We start from the raw sequence: 26546 nt of genomic DNA, 5'->3' as shown, positions 1-26546 counted from the left end.
TCCCTTCTGGCAGCAAGCACAAGGCAGCCTTCACAGAGAAGCAGCATTTGTGCCAAGGGGGAAGGATTTTGACAATTGGAAATGTGAATGTAGAATGTAAAAGCAATATGCAAAAAGGAAATAGGAAAATATCATTGATAAGTAGGAGCCGGGGAATAAGACTTTTGGCTTGAATCAGGAAGTCCTGTGGAGACAGACAGAAGATAAAAAAAAAGAAAAATCTATTTGTTGATTCGTTCAACAATTTTAGTTTATATTTTCAGAGTCCTTTTTACACACACACACACACACACACACCACACACACACACAGCATTGCAGAACACACAGACATGCAAGACTCTGAAAGCTATTATAGAAGAGATATCCTGCATATGCCTAACTGTGATGTAAGGCAACTTATGCTGTGTTCCACAGAAGCGATACAATGCATTACAGACACTGAAGGAAGAGAGAGATGATGCTCTTCTAGTTCTCCTTTCACTGAAATACAGCTGCAACTACAATTTAAAATGACATGTAAGTACTTAAAATAGTCCAGAGTATTTTGAAAATTCAGAGAAAAGAAACATCACTTCTCACAGGTGATAAAGTATCTTCGTGGAGAAGAGAGTTTTGGAACTAAGCCTTGAAAGAGAAAGTACAATTTTCACGGGTATAGACTAGAGAAAGACTTTTTTAGGCAAAGGGAAAGATCTGGTCCAAGCCACCATGGAGGATAACGCAAAGCATATTGAGAAAGATCAGATAGTTTGGCTGGAACACATGGCCCAGGAAAAGCAGGACATAAGACAACCAAACTGTGAAATCAAATCCAGCCCCCTACCTAATGTTTGAGTTTTATACCTTTTACAATCCATTCCATTTTGAACAGTTGTGAATATTGGAAATGTGATGGTGTTTACAATCTACAGAGGAAGATACAATTTAACAGGCAATGATGATAAATTAGAGCAAGTACTATCGTAATGAAAATGCAAGGTGATTTGCAACTCAGACCATGGCTAGGAAAAGCTCCCTAGAGAATCCCATTCTCTAGGGAGTTAGAATTGAGGGAAAATTGACGGATGGCCAGGCAAAGGAAATAGAGGTTGCTCAAACCAGGTGACCAGTAAACAAAGACCTAAAGCCAGAGGGTAAGATTGGTTCCAGCAACTGAAAGAAGTCAAGCCGATAAAAGGAAAATATCAAGAATTTTTTTTTTCTTGAGACTGAGTCTTGTTCTATAGCCAGGCACCAGGCTGGAGTGCAGTGGTGCAATCTCAGCTTACTGCAATCTCCACCTCCTGGGTTCAAGCAATTCTCCTGCCTCAGCCTCCCAAGCAGCTGGGACTACAGGCGCGTGCCACCACGTCCAGCTAATTTTTGTATTTTTTAGTAGAGATGGGGTTTCACTATGTTGGTCAGGATGGTCTCGATCTCTTGACCTCATTATCCACCCACCTCAGCCTCCCAAAGTGCTTGGATTACAGGTGTAGGCCACCACACCCGGCCTTGAGACCACTTACTCTTACAGTTTTCTTTCTAGATTTCTTTTAGCTAGTCAGTATTTTTCCATTTAACACACTCTTCTGTCCTTTGATCAAACGTTGATCCTCCTCAGTGCTGTTTGTCCAGAACTTACTTTATGCTAAATAGACCCACATAGTCCTTGGATGATTTTATTACCTTCCATGATGCCAATTACAAGCCCAGACCTAGAGTGCATTCCCACTACACCTCTCTCTAGTATCTTTCCACCTCTTTCCTTCCTTTCCACCTCTTTACTACTGGAATTGGACTATTTCCTCTGGGTGGATTGCCACACAAGTTTCTAACGGGTCTGCCTCTCTTAGGTCTTTTCCCATTCCCAAAGTTCCTTCTGGGGCAGTGAGAGTGATTCTTTAAAATAGGAACATGATCGGGTCACTACTTTAAAGTCTTCAATGGCTTCTTAGTGTTGCCTGTAACATTATTTCTTAAAGTAATTGTATTAAATTCCTGACCATGGTTAACAAAGCATGAAAAGGCCTGCTCCATATATTTTTAAAAATTTTCTTGGCCAGGTGCGGTGGCTCATGCCTGTAATCTCAGCACCTTGGGAGGCCTAGGCAGGTGGATAATGAGGTCAGGAGTTCGAGACCAGCCTGGCCAACATAGTGAAACCTTATCTTCACTAAAAAATACAAAAATTAGCTGGGTGTGGTAGTGTGTGCCTGTAGTCCCAGCTACCCAAGAGGCTAAGGCAGGAGAATCACTGGAACCCCAGGAGGCAGAGATTGCTGTGAGCCAAGATCACGCCACTGCACTCCCGCCTGGATGACAGAGCAAGGCTTCTATCTCAATAAAAAAAGAGTGAGTCGTCTCAGACATGAAGGGAAAAGAGTATTTCAATAGGGAGTGGTCAATATTGTCAATTGTTATGTAGAGAATAAGCCTGTCCATTAGAATGAGCAACAGATAGGTCCTCAGGTCCCGGGTGAGAACAGTGTTCAGCATGGTGGACTAAAGCTGGACTGCTGCTGTTGAAAGAATAAGTAGAAGGACACATAGCCTGCTCTTCCAAGGGATACGGTGAGGAAGGAAAGGTGAAGGCCAGAAAAGGAGCTCACCTAGAAGAAAAAATGGGATCCCAGGAGGGTGTTTGTTTGTTTGTTTGTTTGTTTCCCAGACAGGAGAGACTTGAGCACATTTAAATGCAAATATGAATGAGCCAGTAGTGGGCAAAGCTTGAGAACATAGTAACAAGCAGGGCTTTGAAATGGTAAAAAGAAATGGGATCCAGGGCACAATTCCTCTGCAATAAGGGACACATTTTTTTTTTTTTGTAATTGCATGAAAGGCAAAAGCATGGATGTGAATGCAAATAAATGTCTAGGTTCAATTGAAGGATGTTTAGTGAGAATTATGTTGGATTCTGTTTTCTACAAGTTGGAAGAAGCAAATCACTGGTGAGGCTTTGGGATCAAAGATTTAAGAAGAATAAAGAATAAGAGAGCTACGTAGAGCAACACAGTAGAATTGATGTACAGCTTTGAGGGCTCAGCTGAGATTAGAGGTCATGACATTATTTTGGCCTGATCTGTACAGTTGTACTTTTTTTTTTTTTTCAAATATCCTCAGCAGCTTCTAGTTAGGCAAGGGCAAACAGACCTGTATTTAACAGATAGTTGTAGAGTAAGCAGTAAAGTGGTACTAAACAAAAGATAATTTTAATGGGGTGTCCCAGTGGTGTATGAAGTACAGTGAGAGGCCATTTAGTTAGAGTATTAAAACTGTACTTCCTCTTATCCCCACAAATCTCTGTGGCTTGATCGAATAGATTGGGAACCCAGGTTCCTTCCAGCTGGTGGCTCTGTTATTCCTAGGACTTTGGAGTCCTCCACTGGGTCTCCTGCATCCAGTTAGCAGACGAGATAAAGAGAGGACATGGAGGATTGTGGGAGTTTTAATGAACCTGACCTGGAAGTAGCACACATCACTTTCGTACACATCCACTTGTTGTCACATGGCCACATCAAAACAGTTTTGATAAGCATCTGACTTGACTACCATAGAGTCACAGAGTCAAGCTGGCAGGCTTTATAATAATCTAAGCATGAAGAAATACAGGCTAAATAAGGCAAATAGCAGTAGAAATGAAATGAAAAGCACATTAGGAGAAAATCAGAAGATCTTGTGATTGCTTAGATCAAGGATGATAAGGAAGGTTCTGTCTAAAGCACAGCACTAAAAAGAATTATGAGGTCAAAATTCAGGATATGAGGCCTTCTCTAACCACCCTGTTTAAAGTTGAGATCCTTTCCTCTAACATCCCCCATTTACCTTTACGCGGATCCATTATCTTTCATAGCACATGGCTCCTTCTACCATACTATATAATTTACCTACTGGTCATTGTCTTTCTCCTTCCACCATATGAAAGAAAATTGAGGGCAGGAGTTTCACCATCTTGCTCATTACTCTTTCCTCAGTGCTTAAGACAGTGTCTGGTATATGAGGGTCAGTGGATTACTACTTGTTAAATTATTAAATGGCATGATTGATTAACAAGGATCATTACGGTGAGGTCTAGTTCAAGTGGAAATACGTGCATGTGTTTACTAATTACTGGGTTAGCTGTAGAAAGGAACAGAAGACTCCAGCATCATAACAGAGATTCAAGGTAAGATGTCTGGGTGAACAGTAGTAGACTCAGGGAAAATATTTTGTATGTGGAGTGAAAAATGATACTTGGCTTTGGAAACGTCATAATTGAGATGAAGGTGAAATATCCAGGCGGACATACTAAGCAGGACATTGAAAATATAAAGCCTAAGGCTGGGCACAGTGGCTCACGCCTGTAATCCCAACATGCTGGGAGGCCGAGGTCAGAAGTTTGACACCAGCCTGCCCAACATGGTGAAACCCCATCTTTACTAAAAATACAGAAAATTAGCTGGACACGGTGGCAGGCACCTGTAATCCCAGCTACTCTGGAGGCAGAGGCAGGAGAATCACTTGAATGTGGGCAGCAGAGGTTGCAGTGAGCCGAGATTGTACCATTGCATTCCAGCCTAGGTGACAGAGCAAGACTCTGTCTCAAAAAAAAAAAAAAAAGTAAAACCGAAGTTTAGGCAAAACATTGAGAATTGGAGTCTCAGGATAAGAAGATAATATGTGTGTGTATATACATGCAACATATATAGATATATAAACATGACCTTGTATACCATATGCATATGTGTATATTTGCAATTTCTGTAAATTGCACCTTAACAAAACTGGAAGAAAAAAATAACAAAAATCTCAGGATAACAAGATGGAAAGTTATTCAATGGGCAGTACAATGTAGAGTAACTAAATTATATGATCTAAAGGACAGTCAGGGATAATTAATCCAAGGGTCTCCTGTGGGGTAGAATAACTATCAAAACTTAATCCTGTCAAAAAATATTCTTGTAAGGAACATGTTTACTGCAACTCTTAATCAGTATCAGTGGACCTATATGAAGTGTACCACATACACAACAGAAAACCAAGGTTTGTTTTCTGGTGGTTCTCCTGTTGAATAATGATCACTAAGCCCTCTTGTGGTGGCTCTCATAGAAACAGTCCTACCTCTCAAGGAGTCCTGAGGCAAACACAATGGAAAACAAATCATTTTTTTTATTATCTGGTATATGTATCTTTAGGGAACAGAGAGATAATTCCTTTTCTCCTCACAATCTCTCTTTTCTTCACAAACATCCCAACTGCAAAGTGATAGATAAAACACATGGATAATAGTAATACTGGTGAAAATCAGAGTCAACAAATACACAGGCTTAGATCAATGACCTGAAGTGTTTTATAATTCATCATCAAATAGCCATATAAAATGGTTTTAACTGCCATATTGAACATTTGCCTCTTTGAATTGCACCTAAATTAGCAATCGTGAAATGTAATAAAACCCTTATAAATGCCACGTCTATATGTAAAAATACTTAGAAATATTGAAGATAGTGTCTGAGATCCACATCAGTTACTAATTAGGTGTTTTTAAGTAAAGCAATTGTTAATGTCCCAGAGACATCAATTCATAGAATTCTTAACCTAATACTGAACTCATGCTTGCTATTACCTAATACACCAAATGGTAACTTAGCCAGTAACTCCAGCAGAATCTTGGTCAAAATTAATGTTCCAATCCAGCATACAGCACAAAAAAGTACATTCTTCTAATATTTTTGGTGTCACGTTTTTCCTTTTCTTTTCCCCATAAAGCATTTGACCAAACTTACAGTAGAAAACATCCAAATGGCCGCATATTTTTCTATTCTCATTAGAATAATATGGGACATATCAAACATTTTTCAATTTTGAAAAAAAATTCAAGATCAGTTTCTGAGTAGTTTTGGAGGCTAGTTCTTACATCAGATTTAAATATTCACATACTCCCTAAAATTGATTGAGTGTAAATTTAAGACATAATTGAACCTCTAGAGCAGGAGTCCCCAGTCCTCAGGTCATGGACCAGTACGAGTCCATGGTCTGTTGGGAACTGGGCTGCATTGCAGGAGGTGAATGGGGGTGAGTGAGCATTACTGCCTGAGCTCTGCCTTTTGTCAGATCAGCATTAGATTCTCATAAAGACTGTGACCCTACTGAGAACTGCACATGTGCGGGATATAGGTTGGGCACTCTTCATGAGAATCTAATGCCTGACGATCTGAGGTGGAGCAATTTCATCCCTAAACCATCCCACTCCTCCCGCCTCACCTCCTCCCACCCCATCACCTACCCCACCCCCATCCATAGAGGAAAAACTATCTTCCATAAAACCTGTCCCTGGTTCCAAAAAGGCCAGGGACCACTGCCCTAGACAGAATTACAGAAAATTTCAAGCATTCTAACAGATTCAATAAGAAAACTGGACAGTTTCTCTATATTTAGCCAAAATACAAAACTGGACAGTTTCTCTATATTTAGCCAAAATACAAACAGCAGTGTTCTTAATTACTTTTCAGGACACATTACGATAAAATGAGGATGACTAATTCAACATAATTATCTGCAGTGATGGCTTAGAATCTAAAATAGTAATGAGCATAAAATAAAAGCAGTCCTGGATTTACAAAACTTTCATTTCCAGAAGTTCATTTCCAAGTCATTTATTTTAAGCATATGATGCATTATTCCACAGAGGAGAAAATGGTATACCTAATGGTAGCTTCTTTAGATTAGCCCTCAAAAAATGGTATTTAACTATAAAATTATTGAAATATTTAAAATAACATTTGTAAAAACTAATCTTTTGACATTAAACATGTTCATGTAAAAAGAGAAAACATAATAATGTGAAACAACATAAAATGTTAAATGTTTTTAGAATATCCTGAGAAAACAGATTTAGTGCCATTCTAAAGAAATTAGAGTCTCAAAGCCAGGGTTCACATCCACCATTTGTCAGCTGTGTTACCCCAGGCAAGTTACTGAATGTCTCTGTGTTTCATTTTCCTCTCCCATAAAACAAAATAATAAGAGAACTTTCCCCATGGCATCTAAAAGGATTTAATGCCTTAATAGTTGTAAAACACTTAGCACAGTTTTCTGTTCACAGTAGGCTCAAAGTAATGTTCTAATGTTATTATTCTGTACAAATTTGTTTAAGGTAATGCAAGAGGTAATAAAAAATAGATGCTGCAAGAGTATAAAATGCAATAAAAGCTAGTATTTTAACTTCCAATCCAGTTCTAAAAGATCTTTCTTAGAGAGACGTACAAAAGAAAACAAATGCGTTAGTCACCCTGTTATTTAGCAATTTTGTACAACCTTGTAAACCTGAAATATAGAGTTTAAAAAAAAAAAAGAACTTGAAGACATTCAGATTTTGGAAGTACACATTGTATTCCATTGCATTTAAAGCAGACTTTTAAATATGCACCATCAGGGTCAAAATTGTGCTGATTATGTATTGGAATATGTTTTATGTTAAATATGTCTAGAACTTTAAGAACTTAAGGAAGCTTCAGCAACATTATAAAAAGATCATATTCAAGGCAAGGTGAGAATTAGCAAGGCAAGTCTGTTTATAGAAGCTCTACCAAACCACCAGTAAAATTGCAAACTTTTCAGACCAAAAACAGTCTTTATAGTTGTTGTCTGTGAAAGAGAAAGACTGCTAACTTTAAGGAGATTTTCATTTTTAAAGGTTTTATCACTAAAACTGTGTTTGTTTTTCAAATTAAAATATAAACAGAAAAAGAAATAAAGACGGTTCCTTGCACCATGAATTTTAGCCAAAGTAATGACAATTACAGGGTCACACTGAGAGTCTCTTCTTCTTGTTCTCCAAATGCTCACCATGAAAGGGAGAACATTTACAGTCCTCCTCCTCCTCCATACAGACTGACTCCCTGCTGTCTTTTGTAAAGCCAGATGGTGGCGCTGTGGTATCATTTGTCGAGAGTTTAGCTTTAAATTCTGTTTTCTGTGAGCAATAGCGTTGTGTGAAGTCTCAGCCCTCTTTGGAAAAGAAAGCATTTTAAACAGACTTTATTCTTCCCTTTAATGATAAATAAGCCCATCATTCAAGCTCTTTAGGTTGTTTTAATGTTTACTATTTGTAAAAGAATGTATCTGAAACTTGTAAATGTAGATGATTTACAGTGTACTTTCAAAAGGGTTGAGAGTAGGTGATGGTGGTATTTTGTGTCTCTGTTGTTTCCTGAGTTCATGAAAATAAAAAATGAAAAGAAATGGCAATATTTTGTCCATATTATTTTCATATGGTCATAATTTCTAAATAAAGTCTTATGACACCTCCAAGCCCCAACCCACTGCCTAAGTCATCAGAAAACAAAGACTTTTGTCAGAAAAAGTTGGCTGAATTCTAATGTCACTTCCCTCTCTAATCCTTTCACCAGTCTTGGGGAGAATGCCTGTTCCTGCTGAAAGTGGTGCTATGAGGCTGGCTTGGCCACGCACGCATTTGTACCTCTAATTCTCTCCCACACCCAGCCCTCTCTTAGGTGCTCTGTTCATCTCACTAAGCCACTTTCTTCTTGGAATCCTGGGTTTCATCTTACCTACACTCCCAAATGAAAACTGAAAACTAAGTTGGGCCAATGCAAAATTACGAATTGACCATTTTCTTCCTCATCCACATTGCTATCATTGCTTCTCCTTCACCTTTGGCTGATCCAGAACAAAAATCATGCTGGGAACCCTATCACACCCCTTTCACCCCACTTTTAATTCTGAATAAAGTGAACATCAGGGCAACACAAATCAATGCAACTATTGGAACATCAGGTCATAGACGTATGGCAGGTGAAAAATGAAGTCCAAGAAAGAGAACACATCAGAAAGAGGCCGTGAGCAATTTTAGAGTCTATACAACAGGGGCGTTTGTGATCTATGGTGCAGCCTCGATCTCACCAGGGTTGTCTTGATGGATGATGGAGGAAAGGAGAGGACGATTCATGGTCATTTGTGAGTCCCAACTGGGGGTCCCACCAGTTCCTCTGCCCACTGCCACATCCACTCCTCCAGGTAGGACTTCAGGTTCCACAGATTTTCCCACCTCTTCTAGGTAAATCCTGAAACAATGTATATGCAATTTAGCCATAGTCCTTTCTAAGCATCTTCTTAACCTATTTTTTCAATGGAAACTGTGTTTTTTTTTTCCTAAATAAAATCTAATGTTCATTCCCACTATGCCAAACAAATTAAAGCAGTATTTGAAACAAGAATGTATTGAATAACTTAAAATTCATAAAATTTACTTATTAAAAGGCAAGAAATTAGAAAAATGGATGACTGTTTCAGACCAAAGACTCAGCATTCAGTTGATTTTGGTGCTTTAATGGATCCACATACAAAAGCTATGTAAGAAAGTATCTATACTACAGAGTTTAAAAGAAGCCATGTCTAGCAAATTTTGATGATGCTCTACTTCCCTAAGAGAGTGAAGAAAAACATTACACTCAGAGCAATTAGATTCTCATAACGAATGTAGAAGCATTGATTTACAGCACACTTTAAAGAGCACTGTTCTAGAACAATGCCCTAACTTTTGTGCCTAACTGAGTTTTGTTAGGCAACTTCCAATTCTTCCTACGTGTGGAGTTGGTCCTAAATTACAGATCATATTTTCCAACTTGGTTCTATGGGAATTTCAACCATCATTGATGCTTGTCTATAATTTAACATGCTTTCTCTCTTTATTTCTATTATCCTAGTTCTATGTGTCTTCTGAAATTGTAATATTGAGATGCACTCAAAAACAAATGATCTGAGAGGTCACCTTCCCAAATCCCATGATTCTACTTAGTATTTTGTGAACAGACATAAGTCAAGAAGAATTTTCAAATGTACAATGAGAGGAAGCTAAGCCTCAAAGCTTCAGAGGCTCCAAGGACATAAGGAAACAGAAAATACAATGGACACCCTCTCTTCTTGGCGTGCTTTTCTCACCCAGTTTCTTAGTGCTCCTCCAGAACCTTTAAAATCAAAAAGGAAAAATTAGATTCAAAGGGTGAAATGCCAAGAACCTTCCCTCTCTTCAGGGATCAGTTAGTTATGTGTTATGATACTAAACTAATGTGGAATTATCTTTGAAAGATAAAGCCTTTCTTATTTCTCCCATCTGAAGAAAAACAGAAAAGAATATGATTTACCAGATTGCTGACTTTCTTTAGGGAATCTGTGAATGAGATGATAGAGTATAATTTGTTTCCATTGCAAGTGCGTCTCCAAACTATAAAATCAAACGTCTAACAATTCTATCAGGGTGTCCCTAATTCTGAGCATAAATGATAGGTTCCTTTTAGATGGCAGTGATACGTCTGTGGAGTTTTATTTCCAGGGAGACAGGGCAGGATTTGCTGCTATGCAGACTGAATAATGTTTGAAGCCAACATCATGTCACATTTTGTGTGCACTTTCCAAAGATTAATCCAAGCGTTACAAATGGGACACAGACTGCCATTGTCCCAGGGACACTTTAATAACCCACACCTACAATATTCAACCTGTTGTTTGCATAGGGACAACTTTGGGACACAAAAACCCACCAGAACAACTTAGGGAAAGGAGTCGTGGAGAGGCAGAGACCCAGGCGCCACGGCACCTCCACAGCTCATCCTTCATGGCAAATGAGTCTGTTTGGAGTTTATTTATGCCTGAGGATGGGGGTCGTGCCGCTTGCTTTCTTCAAAGCGTCTCAGCAAGTCTTTCTTAAAGCTGTTGCGTGCTAACTCAGTTTCTCACTTCTGTTGCACTTTGGCAGGGTTTGCCAACTTGCAGATGATTTTCGTTTTGTTTTGCATAATGCAGCTTATATTAAGGAACATTATTTCCCTCAGAAATAAATTGTGCCTTGCCAGTTTCTTCTTTCATTTTTCTCCCCACCCCCCTTCTTTCCTTACAATTCCTTGCATCTGTTGTTCTCCTAGGATATTCTTCACGAATGGAAGACTCAGGAGAAAGCTTCAGGATGAAAAGATTCTGAGAGGCAGATGAGAAGAGCTAATAACTTTCACATTCCCCATGTACATCTTTAAGTGCTTCTATGAAGTACTTACTATTATAACCTTATTTACTTAAGAAAACAAGCTGTAATTGTCTAGTAGATCAAAATTGAAAACTAAGTTCCATACTGAGTTTAAAATATCTGTAACCTATTTTTTCATGTAAGAAGATATTTTAGCATAAAGACAAAAAACTAAGAGATACAATGAGCAGAATCATAGTTATGGTATATTTAATCTCAGATATAATATTTTGAACAGTATCAAAAAAATAATTTACATAACACATTATTACTGTAGTATATAGTAATGTGACTATAACAGGTAGAGAAAATTCAAAACCAACAAAAATCTTTAAAGGAAAATACTTTGGGAAATCACAATAAAGTAAAAAGACTTATAGAAGCATCATGAAGAAAAAGACTATGTATGTGTGTATTACATATTATTTTTAAAAAGGAACCATATACATTTACTTAACTTCCACTTTAATGACAGGTTTCCATTAGGTGACAAATTACAAGAGCTAGAACTGATACACAGAAAGGCAGTAGTGTATATTTTGCTAGAGAACATGGTTCTTCAATTTAAACCTAAGCTTGGTACTTTTTAAAATAAGTATCAATAAATTTATTGAAATACAATATTTCAAATTTACCTTCAGAACTTGATATATTTTTAATTAAAATTATTGTATTTCTTTAAAGATTATTTTATTACCATTCTGGTGAGCAGGTGAGCAGGTACAGGCTTCTTCTTAACTTCTGTAAATGTTATTAATCCTAAGATATAGAATCAATGTGATTTACACAGGAATATATGTATGATGTTAAAAGTCTTAAATGTGCGTATATTATCAGCAGTGGTTCATGTGAAAAACACATGTAGATTGTTTTGACTTTCTAAGCTTAGCATGAGGCAATAAATGTACTGCAGCAAGTTGGGGAAAGTGTGTGGAAGAATCCAAGTTTCTTCTCTACTCAGCAACCCACAAGGCCGACATCAAGGTGTTGGCTGAGCCACCTTCTGAAGCCTAGTGTTCTCTTCCAAGTTCACATGGTTGTTGGAAGAATTCAGTTCCTTGCACTGATAGGACAGAGGCCCCTATTCTCTTACTGGCTTTTGACATGGGGCCCACTCATAGCTCTTAAGGCTGCCTGCAGCTCCCTTTCAGATTCTGGCCATTTCCAGATGTCCTCCCAGGCTTTAAATTTCTTTGACTTCTGGAAGGATCCAGTCCCTTTGAAGGGACCACCTGATTAGGTCAGACCTACCACCATGATCTGACTTCTGATTAACTCTAAGTTGACTGACTAGTGACATAATCAAAGAGTGATACTCCACTAGAGTCACAAGTCTTCCCTATACTCAAGAAGGCAGAATTATACGTAACTCATATAGCAGAGGGAGAATTTTTAAGCCCATCTTGGAATTCTGCCTACCACAGAAGCTAATTCCAGATAATGAAATGGTTGTAAAGGAAATAAAGTTGGAGATAGGGAGAGGGGAATCTATGTAGAGTGGTCAGAGAAGGAGCCTCTGGAGCTTGAAATATACTTGATCTGTGATTGGGCTGAGATTACAGGACACAGAGCCAACCAGTCATGGGAATGTACTTCTTTTTATGTTTGTTTGTTGAGACAGAGTCTTGCTCTCTCTCCCAGGCTGGAGTGCAATGGCTCTATCTCAGCTCACTGAAACCTCTGCTTCCCAGGTTCAAGTGATTCTCCTGCCTCAGCCTCCCAAGTATCTGGGATTACAGGCATGTGCCATCACACCTGGTCATTGTTTTTTAATTTTTAGTAAAATTGAAAAAGATGTCTTTTACCATGTTGGCCAGGCTGGTCTCGAATGACTGACCTCAAGTGATCCACCTGCCTCGGCCTCCCAAAGTGCTGGGATCAAGTGAGCCCCTGCACCTGGCCAGTCATAGGAATGTACTTCCAAAGAGTATTTAGCTATTCAATTTAATGTACAGTTATGCATCATTTAACAACAGGATACTTTCTGAGAAATGCGTTGTTAGGTCATTTCACAGTTGTGCAAACATCGTGGGGTGTACTTACCCAAACCTAGATGGTACAGCCTACTACACACCGGGGCTGTATGGTGTAGCCAATTACTACTAGGCTACAAACCTGTACAGCATGTAACTGATTGAATGTTGACACAATGGCAAGCATTTGTGAATCTAAACATAGAAAAGCCACAGCAAAAGTATGGGATTATAATCTCACAGGACCACCATTGTATATGCAGTCCATCATTGACCAAAATGTCATGTGACACATGACTAAATACATGTCAAAATAGATGCTATTTTTTGAGGTTTTATAAGGAAATTCCTATTTTGAATGCATGATTTTAAATAAAACTTCTTTTTCTAGAAGCTCAAATGAGTTCCTGCAGGATAGAGAACCTGTAATGTGCTTGAGCTTATAACTGTGAGCTGCCTTTCTAGAGGCTCTGCAGAAAAATTTGTCTCCATAGCTATTAATGGAGAGATACTGAAGTCATTTGCCCTTAGAAAGATACCAAGGAAGGTCCCTGCAAATTTACAATTATAATTTTATTATGACGGTGGCTGGTGTCAGAACCACTCACGCATTGACTCAAAAAGTATTTTTGGTAAGATAATTTTAAAACATAATTTTATGTTCTACTTCAGCATTTTTCCCTCCTTTCCTCCCTTCCTCTAAGCTCAGAGTCAAGGCCCTGTGTGTCTCTTTACCTGGGAGATTTTGCAGAGGGGAAAGCAGAGTTGTCAGCTACTTTTCCTGTCTTTGGTAAAAACTTAATCAGAGAGATAATGTTAGCTCTAGAGAAGCAGAGATACCAGAGAGTTATTTGAAAGACATTAAGAGAGAAGAAGGAGAAAAATTTCCCCCAGAATGAAAAAAAAAACAAAACAGAGGACTAAGGCTGAGCGCAGTGGCTCACACCTGTAATCTCAGCTCTTTGGGAGGCTGAGACAGGTGAACCACCTGAGCTTGGGAATTCAAGACCAGCCTAACCCACATGGCAAAACCCTGTCTCTACTAAAAATACAAAAATTAGCCTAGCATAGTGCCCTGAATCTGTAATCCCAGCTACTTGGGAGGCTGAGGCAGGAGAATCACTTGAACCTGGGAGGCGGAGGTTGCAGTGAGCCGAGATCATGCCATTGTACTCCATCCTGGGTGACAAGAATGAAATTTCTTCTGAAAAAAAAAGAGGAGCAGGGGTCAGTGAGTTTGAGAGAGAGTGCTGTCAATAATAGGGGACCTTGAAGAGATCACAGGAGCTCAGAGGGGAGGGGAGGTTCTGTGGTGTGGGAAGTCTTTCCAGATAATCTTCTTTCCAAAACATGACCAGAAATAGCAAAGCCATTAGACCTGAAGAGACTCTTCCTTCAGCCTGGGACAATAAGCCTCTTACTAGATAACCAGTGTGGATTCACATCCTAAGGAACCTCCTAGACAAGATGACTGTGTTTAGGAACTGAGGGTCTTGACACAAACCCGGTTGGAGGACACATGTGGGAAAGGTGAATGCGAACCTCGGGAATGACTGTGATCGGATTCCCGAGTCAGGTATAAATCCACGTGAGTGAGTAGACCATGCATTTAGGCACATCGTATTACATACATATGTACCAGATGCATCCAGAAACTGCCAAGAAAATCTGTCCTTTTTAACTCTTATCTAAGAAGCAGAATTGCTCGTATGTGTTATTGACAACACAGAATAAATTTTACCTGTTTAAATGGTTGGAAGCAGTTCTATGCCTTAGAGACTTCAGTCTTTCTCTACCTTCTCAAATGCCACCCTCCGCCCTCAGAATGGATCATGGTGTGGCTGAAAGAGAACTGGACCAGGAAGCCAGAACCCTGGGTTTGTTCATGTGGCAACCATTGGTTGAGTACTCTGATTACGAAACAAGCTAGGCTTACAAAGATATAGAACACCAGGTCCTGTCTTTTACATTCCAAGAATGGTGAAAAACAGTACAGAGAAAAAAGCAGGGGATAGGCAGTATGGCAGAGGGGTTACTCACTGAGGCTCAGAAAACAGGAGTTCCGATCTCAGCTCTTCCGCTGCTTCGCTGGCTGATCTTGGGTAAACCATTTAAAGATCCTCAACCTCAGTTACCTCAAATGTTAAATAGCTTCTACAGTTAAAGGATCTATTAATAACTTTTGCCTCAGTATTATTGTGGTTAAAAATTGTACTTACAAAAGTTTATTATAAATAAATCATTGCAATGCACTGTGTTAAGTATCATGGCATTGTATTTATTGACTCTAAATTGATTTCTTCAGTCAACATTTATTGAGGGCCTACTGTGTTCCCAGATTTGAATGACAAAAATCATAAACTCTCCAAGAATGCTTCCTTTGTAAAATGAGACATTTGGAATAGTTAATCCCTAAAGTCCCTAAAACTTGGTCATATGCTCAAGGGGAAACTACAAAACTGCAGCCAGTCCACCCGTCTTTTTCTGACATACAAAAATCTTTAGATTATATCTACATAGGCTTGTTTGAGGGGAAGGAATCAAAAGGGAACAACAGAAAGTGTTAAATTGAGTCAAGTGACTATTGCTTTTTTTTTAATAAATAGAAATAAAACTTTTGGAAGCTAGCTAATAACTAAAACTTTCAATAATTACATTATTGAACAATTCCAATCAATGAAACAGAGACTATGTGGTTATCTGGTAGATTTAATCAATGAAGATAATCAATTAGTAGGATTAAGCTACATGTGATAGCTCAAGTATATCCTTTAGTTCTTTATGGAATTAAAAGTTTAATTCAAAATCCAACTGAATTCACTCAACTAATTTCTAATCAAATTTCTATGTTTGTTTTTGCTTAAAAAGAAAAATATTGGAATTAATTCATGGGTGTCTGTTTTCTTTACTGATTTCTGTAAACATGACTATAATAATTTTCAGTGAGATACTAAGGAAATCTTATTTTATTCATGAATCAAATAAATGAAAACATCACTAGATATATAATGCATCAAAACATTTAAAAGGCTAAATTTCTCTTAAATGTTGCAGATTTTTAAAAATAAAATTGCCTGTGTTTCTGGGCTAGAGTTAATACATAGAGTAGGAGTTGGTCTAATACCTGACATGCCTAATTCCTGTGTAATTTTATAGGTTGGCAATAATACCTCACAGGAAAGAGGGAGGAAACAATGGAAACCATGGCAAGAGAAGTTTTCTAGCGCAAATAAAATACGTGATATGACAATCAGCACTATGTAGTGTAATCGCAGCAATCCTGTGTAAACGGAGAGGTTCAGTGCATTGCTTCTTCAGAACTGTGGCTTTCACTGCCATTCATAAATGAGGATGGGAAAATGATATGACCCTTTGTGAGCAGCCACTGCCACAAAGCTGAAAAGTGTTTCAAAGTCTGACATGTATCTTATCAAAGTTTGGATGAAACAATTTGGAAACACCCAATTTCTAGATATGAGAAAAGAAACAGGATTAGTTTATGTTGCATCCGAGAGACAGAAATACTTTTTTCTAATCATGTATTTGTATTGTATTAAAGAGTTTGTTCTTATTTAAATTAAGAAAGCCCCCATTAAATGTTCTAGATAGTATTGTGAATGCCTTTCACTATTATCAAAGAAGTTTTATGGTTTTGATAGATATTTGCACAAGTATTTACAAATAGTAACCTGGATATATATAGAAGAAAAGAGACATTGTAGTGATAAAATTTATCTTATAATTATTCCCAGTTTGTTAAAATTATTATTACTGCTAAAACATGTATTTAATCAATATTTGAATAATTGAATCAATTTTCTCTTTCTTTTAAGCTGTAGATATAGACACCAAAGTTAAAAGGAATTGTGGCAATTAGCTGGCTTATTTTCACCTAAGTATAAAATATGCTGGAAAACACTGAGTGAATTCAATCTTACTGCTAATTATTTTCCTAGAAGTTAATAGGTAATGTCATTAGCGCAGAGACATAACTAGTGCTCAATACCCCTATTAAACTGAATCAGTTTAATTGAAAATAATCAATTGTTTGTTGGTGAAATTTCTATTTTTTTTTCCTGATCTATTATTCAGCTAGTAACAAATTATTTTTTCGGTAAGCTTGGCAATATACATGCATGAGACTGAACTCAATTATAAAGTAAGCAATTCATCTAGTTTATATAGATTTTCCAAACCAATTAAGCAAACCAGATAATTACCAAATTTCTAGTTGTTTCCTTTTACATTGTTTTAGTTTTTAAAATAAAAGTGTATTTTAGAAACCTGAGCAAAAATTAAATTTAACTATTATTAAAAATTTAGTTTAATTTGAAAGTTTTAAGGTGAATAAGTTTGTATATGTGTAAACAAACTGCACTGTTTTTTTTTCTTTTTTTTTATTTTCAGTTCCAAGTTCTAATTCAATGACATAGTCCTGAGTGATTTGTCACATAAAGTATGATATGTGAGTAAACAGACTTTTAAATAAAATATAACACCATTTATTAAATCTTTTTAATTTACACAAATGGATTTACTTATATTGGGTATAAAATAATTAACTCCCTTTTCTATGTAGACTTTCTATTAATAATATAGATAATGCCTTCTAACAGCAGTTTTACAATACTTACAGCAGCATTTCTTTCAGCTTCATAGACAAGTAAATAGTTAAAGCACTGCACTTTCTCACATTTTTTATTGGAAAGTAATGAAGAGAAATAAGACAGTTAAGGACCATGCACTACCGAAAATCTCAGCTATGTTGATGTCATACTAGCAGTAAAACAGAAACAAATTCATTTATAATTATAGGGAAAATTTGGTTAAACTAATCAATATACAAACGCCTATGGACACATCTCAGGTTAAATTACTACAAAGGGCTCAAGCCACATTAAAAATTTCACCCAATCCTTACTCTGCAACTAAATGATACAGCATATAGCCCTTTAAAATCCTGTATGTAGACTATATTGCATATGTGCCCCCTGCTACATGTTTTGATATTTTTGGGGGGAGACAGAAAATCCAGCATCAAGGCCTGAAGCTTTCTGTCTATTGTACAGTAGCTGTTTCAGACCTGTGTGCTTATGTTTCCGATTCCTGGGAAGTTCTTTTTGCCGCAGGGCGTGCCCTGAAACACATCAAAAGAACCAAGTTCTACAAAAGAAAAAAGAAACTCAAGTAGGCTTGAACATACAAAGAGAGGGAGAAAGAGATGAGAAAGAGGCCAGGCAAAGTGTTGAATACAAAATGAGTTCAGCCAACCCCAGGAGCTCTTCATCACTTACATTTATCTTATTCTGTGAGGGGGGCGTCAAAACCAGCCCTGACATAAACCACCCACTGCCATTGACTTTGACTCTATGTGTGAGAGTGCGTGCATGTGTGAGTGTGTGTGTGTGTGTGTGTGTGTGTGAGACAGAGAGAGAGAGATGTATTGAACATAAAAAGGAGCGGATTTCATAAGGTGTTACTTACTAGTACCTCAAAGAATTAAAGAAAACATTTTGCAACACAAATGACTAAAGTCCCAAGTAAATAAACTGAGCATGGTTTTTGTGTAACTCCTCTATAGTGTTTATATCAAAATCTTCAAATTGTGCATTGCTTTAACAGTTTTACTGAAGTGTCTATATTGCACCTTCTGTACTTGTTATCCTAAAGCATGTGAGATTTTTGATTTCTACTTGCAATGTTTTATGCATGTTTTATATTTCAGGGCAAAAACTCATAGTCAAAATTTCTGCAACAAGATAAATCCTCCGTGATAAATAAAAACCATAATTACATGTCAAGGGTCCAAATAGCTAAAGGAATGATGGAAATATTTTCTGAGTCTATGCTAATTCCATCTTTGAAAGTAAGGCCCTCAAATTCTGACCCAATGTCCTGTTTAAAAGTATATTCTAGTTGATAAACCCCTGTGCAAAGGTCGTAAGCACATAGAGGTGAGTGCATCAAATTTTGTTAGTAGACTAGGCCAGGCTCTGCTCCAATGACCTTATTGGAACATATAAAGTGTTTCAGTTGGCCAGCAGTCTAAAACGAAAGGTAGAATCCCCACATCCTGTATACATGCAGTGGAATTTTGTAGCCTGAAGGGACTACAGTGATCTTTAAATTCATTTACAGAATTTTCCTCTGTTTTGGTTTTCTTTCATTTTCTTAAGCAAATAAAAGAATTGAAATTTTCAAATAATTTATAATTTGAGGGCAATCACACTCAACTCTGATACTGTGGCATGTCAGTAATTATCAAAGTAAAATTATATCACTTCAGTATTATTTATATAAGCCATTATCCTAAAAACCTGTCTTGAGAGAAAGACAAAGAGAGGAAAAAGTAGAATTGATAAAGAAAAATTAAGGAGTACCAGTTCTGAATGTCGCTAGTTGTGATCCAAGTTTTTTCTCCCTTCAAAACCACACCTTTTTCAAATAAACCACAAAAATTTACTACATGATTTTATGTGGTTCCTTTTTCAAAATTGCTTACCTTTTTTTTATTAGCATTTAGGCCACTGCAAAGTATGAATGCAACAATTGAAAAAGCAGGCGAAAGACTTTCCTAAAGAGTAAAAACAAAAATGTGAAAAACTACAACCATCACCACACTGCATCTATTCCCCAGGTGTGTGGCGTTTCCTGGCTGCACAGTTCCTATATCTTCAAAGTTAGGGGAAAAGGAAGAAAAGCACAGCATACCCTTTATGTGACCCTCATTCTGAGGGTCCTTCACTTTGCAGGCTTTACAAGCCAGCCATAAGGCCAGTGATGTCTACCATGAAGTCCCTGAACATCATGGTGTTCCTTAGGATCTAAAAATAGGATGAAAAAATAAATAAAAAATTGTCCCTACCATCAATGAGACTATGACAGACAATTAAACAACTCATTATAATATACCAGGTAAGAACTCTAATAAAAGAATAGCCATGTGTTAATTAAGAATGGGGATGCATTCAGAAAAAAATGCATCATTAGGTGATTTTGTCAAGATGTGAACATCACAGAGTGAATATCCTCACATAAACCTAGATGGTATAGCCTACTACACACGTAGGTTATATAGTATAGCCTATTGCTCCAAGCTACAAACCAGTACAGCATGCCACTGTACAGAATACTACAGGGAACTGTGACACAATGGTAAGTATTTGTATATCTACACATGTCTAAACAAAGGAACGGTACAGTAAAAATATGGTGTCATTATTTTATGAGACCATCATTATATATGCAGCCTGTCATTAACCAAAACATCCTTATCCATCGTATGACTGTATGGGACAAATGAAAGAGAACCATACTACTGTAACATTCTGTTCTTGGGTAAGAAGTGCCTAAGATATATTAGAATTTAATGATTTTAATACAGCAGAGAGTTGTTTGCTGCACAACTTCCTGTTTCTTGGAGTCACGGGTCCCCTCAAGTAAAACTGTCCTCAACCTTTCAAAAGCCTAGCCACGCCATAAAACTAGTCCTACCTCCTCCATGATATCTCTTTTCATGATTCTAATACTTTATCTTCCTCTCTGGAACTACTGTATCTGTTAATCTTAATTATTTAGCTTAGCACTTGGTTATTTGCAATCTTTAGGTGGTTGATATTGTTTCATGTATGATAGATATGTCTCCCAACCAGATTATGAGCCTATTAAGGGCAGACTTTATGTTGTATACAAGTGCATTTTCTGTTTTCCAAAGTACCTAGCTTAATTTTAACACAATTACAGTAATACACAATTAGTAATTGCTTAATTTATTTTTGGTAATGTGTAAATTTTGCAAATGAGTATTTCTTCACACTGCATGCTGGTCTAAAATTCCCTAAAACTGGTTTTATGTAGCACCAGTTCTAAAGATGCTAATAAACATTACTCAAAAACTTAAGTTCATGTTGAAATGTTTGGGACATATTGACTTAAACATAGTTAAATAAATTATTTAGTACTGGACTTCTCAAAACCTTCAAGACTTGTGTAATTAAATCTTCAAGAGAGGTAGTAATATGCAGTGTTTCCCAAATGTACCCAATGAGAAAACCGTTTTTGAAATTAGTGTTCACAGAACTTGCTTTGGGAATTCTGGTGTCTTCCAAGGTTTTAGAACTGATTTCTACACTTAGCTCAGTCCAATTATTTGCTGAAATAACTGGTTGGTTGATTCAATTAACTGGTAAGTGCTGTCAATCCACTATCGCAATTAGAAACATCCAGTCTTCTCTAAATCCTATAACATTAGCAAAGATTTTCATAAACATGAAACCAAGGCACAAGTTCTCCTAACAAGGACATAGAGGTAAGGTTCACACTGATCCCTTCCACAGCAGGCCTGAGTTAAGATTCACAGTTTGTGTCCACATTCAAGATTCCAGCTGTTTATATATAGTTTTCAGTTGTATTATTTAATGGTTGAAATATGCCATCTACTCCTTGCATTTCAAGAAAAAGGGAATTTCTTATTTAAGAGCATATATTTGGCTGGGTGCAGTGGCTTATGCCTGTAATCCCAGAACTTTGGGAGACCAAGGCAGGTAGATCATCTGAGGTCTAGAGTTCAAGACTAGCCTGCCAATATGGTAAAACCCTATCTCTACTAAAAATACCGGGCATGGTGGCATGTACCTGTAGTACCAGCTACTCAGGAAGCTTAGACAGAATTGCTTGAACCCTAGAGGTGGAGGTTGCAGTGAGATGAGATTTCGCCATTGCACTCCAGTCTAGGCAACAGAGTGAGTCTGAAAATAGGAAAAAAAAAAGAGCATCCATTCATATGGGTAGGCTAAAATGCATTTGACAAATTCAAATTTAATTAGTAATTATAAACAATACAGTTTATTATTAATCGTTAGTGTTTTAAGTTTATGCATAGTCTGGAACCAATAACTAAAAGTCAACATGTAAGATTCAAGATCTAAGGAAACAGACTCCAGGATTTTATGTGTGACTGTGCATCGACACCAAATTTGGTAGCATTCTCTGTTGATTCTCCAGGTGAGAGCAATACTGACTTTATTTTCTGGTGAAGATATCAAAGGACTTATCCAGTCTAAACTACCAAAGTATCCTAATCCAGACCTGGATTAACTCCAGAGCCCTTCCTGAAACAGGTTCTATTGAACGAGTAGCCAATATACTCTGCTTTTTGACGGTTGCCTGGGGTCCAGAAAACCTGCGAAGCCCTACCTGGGAGGGAGGGAGGCATCAGCTGTCATCATGCTCCACTTTGTTTATGATGGACATTTAAGGTGGAGCCAATGCCTTAGAAGTAGTGATAGAACCATGGACAGCCAAACTTTGTCTAAACTCAACATCGTTATGACCTTATGCTTTACTTCCCCACAGGCCTCCTCCCTGCAGAATGAAACCACAATATCTGAAAGAAGGAATGCTTGGCCATTAAGGCCATGTTTGAAACTTGGCAGCAATACCTGGAGAAGCCAGGCATCCGGTCATGGCCTGCATCAATCATCACAAATGGGAGGACCCCTGGATGACCCATAACCTCTACCAGCCCAAGAGCTGCTGATCTGTTTCCCACCTGACTGATTTCAGGATCCATTAGATCCTGTACTCAAAACTGGTGAGCTAATGTTGTATCTCCTAAATTTAAAACTCCTATCCAGTTCAAGGAAGCTGACCTCACCAGGTTGTGACACACAGAAATTCCTTGCTGTAATCCACTCATAAAAGAGTAACAACAGCCTGCTGCTTTCAGCCACAGGTCATGGGTCTTGCCTGCACCAGCCCATTAGCCTTAGAAGGATGCTTCTATGCAGTGGGCTTCTTGCCTAGGTGTCCTGATCACAAGCACTCACACTGAGGTCCAAGTCTGTACCACAGTAGCTTTGTCCTCAGCTTCTATCTGTGCACTATTTTAAACTCTGGGTCTTGGGACTTCTCATGGCCAAAGATCCAGGGAGACATGAAGGATCAAGGAGGACGTGCCTTGGCAGAACTTAACCAGAAAAAGACAGAGGCCTCTTCCAACTCTTATTGAGTCACTGGTGATTGTGGTTAAACATCTTTGGAGGCTTTTATCACAGAATTATCTCCATATTTCTAAAAAAATATTATTTTGATACTTACCAAAATGGTCTAGTTTCCTCCACACAAGGGGATATTATCTATATCCCCAAAGGCCATCAAATGTCTACATTTTTCATAGATTTCTGATTAATATAAAGCCTCCAGTTTGAATCCACACTTAGTACTTGTATCATTGTAAACAAAGATAACTTGGATCGTAGGATTACACCCTGGAATTGCAGTGCCTGTATATACTGCCCACCACTAAGATCATTATGTTTTCCTTTACCCACTTCCACATTCATTTATAATACCCCTTAAGTGCAAAACATATTTTACAAGTAAAATAGGGAAGCATCATATGAAACATCCTAGCCCCTCATGAACTCAGTCCATTTTTATTGAGGACCACGATGTGCCAAGCAGTGTATTACATTTTGGGAATACAATGATGAATCAGTCAGAATCCTTTTCCTAAGAAGGCTGCATTTCGATGAGGAATCCAGATGATTAAACAGCATGATGAGGCGCATCATGGCCACAAGAATTCCCTCATCTCTGTTCCTTCAGCATTCAGGGAGATCCCAGTTGCCCAAGCTAATGCACAGGTGATCTTCTATTATGCCAAAGCAACCCACAAGATTAAAGCCAACAAGCAGCAGTCCAGGGGGAGCCCCTACAAGTACTGATCCCATGGGTTCTGGTTACTTATATATTATTTCTAAATCATCTGACTTTTAAACAAGTTAGATGTTCACTTACTGAGCGCCTTCCTCGTTATGTCATTAAACTGATAACCCTCAAGTTGTAGCTGCTCATGGGTAAAAATTAGGCTGTAAAGTCAGAAGACATAGCTTCAAGTTTGGGTCCTGGTGCTTATTGTGACTGTGGGCAAATCACCTAAACTTTCTGGTCTTTGGTGTCATTCTTTGCAAAATAAAAGTAAAAACATTATATACTGTACCTACCTCACAGGGTTGTTGTGAGAATCAAGTGAAATGTATGTGAAAGCACTTTGTAAACTTTGTTACTTTTAATCACTCCATTTCCATGGGTTCTTTGTCCTCCCTACCAAATACAATACTATAATTCACCTGAAGGATGTACTCTTGCCCACTCTGCTCCTACCTCCCACCCCCACACAAGTGAATGGTACGAAGAAGATGAAGTGCATGCCTTCCTGGATATCTAGTTTCAGATGGGAATTCTGATACCTCACAGAATGACAAGGACGTAATCCGGAGGACCAAAACTGGGGTTCTACTGCTGTAGAGACATTCCACCATTAACATACCACTGGACTTGGATACCAGCCAGTCCTCTTAATGCACGATTGTCCCCAGGGAACTAACCAGAATGCAGTGGTTCAGGAAATCATCTTGGTTCTTTCTGGCTGCCAGGGGTGTCACCAGCCATTCCAGGAAAGAGCATGCTTCTGAAAATAGAGCAAGAAGATTGGTTAAAGGAGACACTGACCCCATTAAACAAAATGCAAGCCATCCCTGACTGCCTGACCTGTGATAGTTGGGCCACCAAGGGAGATTCCTAGACACTCATTTAAGGCAAGAATTCTGACACATTTCTTCAGTTAGCAGTTATCCCTGAGGCCAACCTGACTCTTGCACCTCTGATTTTTGATTTGTTGACTCCCTGCCTATTTAACAGACGTATGATAAGATGTGTTTCTGGCTCTAAAATCTCATATGTTCCCCTTACATACGCACAAACACACAAACGTCCACACAATGAGGAATGAAACCATTTTTCCTATCTTATCCACTTGACCAAGCCTAGCCTGGCCTTCCATTTCTGATTATTTCATATGCATTCTGATTGGCTGATCCAATTTGAATTCATTCTCACTGGACCAGTACCTAATATATCCCAGGCTAAAACTCTGACTCTTTCAGTCCCTTTTTCCAGACTCTAAGTCCTGGAAGCTTAGAGAGGCCACAGAGCCATGATACCAATACCCAGCAATCCTTTAAACAAAGTGTGGTCTTTCAACTTAGGATATACGTGCTTATCCAAAACTAAGGAAACTAAGGCCATATTAGCATGTATCTCCAGGAATAACATAAAGTTGCTATGAAAGTTATCCTGAGTGAACAGAATAATGACTATGTACAAAAGATCTGATAGAATTGGCATCGAGAAGCTTTGTAATAAGGCCTTAAACCTAAAATAGAAAATTTCGACTACAATTCATTCCTCAGCTTCCTAGAGCAAGGAAGGCAAATTATAAGAAAAAACTGATTCATTGTTTATATCAGTTTCCAAAATATTTTCAAATGGAATGGAAAATCATTCACAATTTCCTTCTTGCTATATGTCAGAATGCTCGACTTGATGCACCAATTCAGTGAACGGAGAAATTCCCAGACTTTTTCCTATGGCTATAATATTAAAAGTTAATTTAATACCTAAAAAGATTAATAATTAAAACAGTGTCTTATATTATGGTTTACAACCACCACTTGCCGTGGGAAGGTAGCCAGAGAGACTCAGAGTACCCGCCACCCAAGGTCAAAGGCACTGAGCCAAAGGACCCAGCAAAGAGCAGACCCAAGCCAGGAAGAAAAGCTGTTGCTGAAATGACAGACCAAGCATTGAAACAAGATGATCTCCAGGTCATGGTAACTGAGAAAGGAGAATAGACAGATCCAAGTTGGGAACCAAATTAAGATGTTAAATAGGTACCAGAGTGAATAAGACTGGGCAGGGGATGGAATCACCTCCAGCCACATGATGTTTGTTGTACAGTAGCCTTTCTTGTAGGTTGCAGTATTGCATCCTAGTTTCTTTTTCAGAAGTGAAATCCTTGGTGTTACTGATGTAGCTTACATAGCCAGCCCCAAATAGAAAACTCTTCCTTACCCACAGACATACTTTTTACTATCTTGGTTGATATAATTTTCTTTTTCAGAGATTTTTAATTTTTTTCATGAATCTTTGATAGATTATTTTATCAATAAAATTTTGTCAATAAAGAATTTCCCTGATTGAATCCAATTCCTTCTTTGGTGATTAAAGTTGGTAATAAAAATAAATTACTTTAATTGATAGTTTGTCTGGACTTGCTTTCCCAAGGCTATATGAGAGGGAGATGATGTTCTGACATAGATAACATATGAGTGAGCTCGAAACAATTATGATAAAACACCAGGCAAGAGTAGCCAAGGTGACATTTGATAATGACACACAGTGAACATTCCAAGTTAGCATCAATCTGCAAATTGTACCTCTCTTTCAAAAGTCAGAGGCAAGCAACTCTCCCACTGCTGCATCAGAAGCAGAGTCTGCCCAGTGAGAGACAGACACTCAGGATGGAAAGGAATAATGCAGGCAGCATTTTGCAGAAAGAGGTAGCTGAATGCAGAGACCAGCCACTCCCCATAGCTGGGGAGAGTGCCAGGCTTTTCAGAGAACTCACATTAGAAGTTTCAGCAGTAGATGGAACTGGGCCAGTAGACACAATGGTGGGAGAGTGGGAAGTTTCTGTAATTAAAGTCTGAACTCTGCACACTTTCAAACAGA

At 38.0% G+C, this 26546-nt stretch overlaps 1 protein-coding gene across 2 annotated transcripts in view; it reads left to right on the top strand.

The window, feature by feature from the left end:
- The window catches only part of GRID2 (glutamate ionotropic receptor delta type subunit 2), a 1554413-nt gene extending 1528341 nt beyond the window's left edge, over positions 1-26072 (top strand). Inside the window, exons 16-17 of one of the 2 annotated variants that reach the window (XM_035294543.3) lie at positions 17379-17436; positions 22326-26072. In XM_035294543.3, coding sequence (XP_035150434.1) covers positions 17379-17399 — 21 coding nt within the window. In that variant the 3' untranslated portion in view covers positions 17400-17436; positions 22326-26072. The remainder of the gene's footprint in view (positions 1-17378; positions 17437-22325) is intronic. The other variant, XM_035294542.3, reaches the window with a different exon arrangement.
- Positions 26073-26546: the final 474 nt, after the last annotated feature.

Source organism: Callithrix jacchus, chromosome 3, assembly GCF_049354715.1.
Source record: "Callithrix jacchus isolate 240 chromosome 3, calJac240_pri, whole genome shotgun sequence".
NCBI classification, from domain to species: Eukaryota; Metazoa; Chordata; class Mammalia; order Primates; family Cebidae; genus Callithrix; species Callithrix jacchus.
The sequence above is the reverse complement of the archived record's forward strand: the minus strand, read 5'-3'. Positions and strand labels throughout refer to the sequence as shown.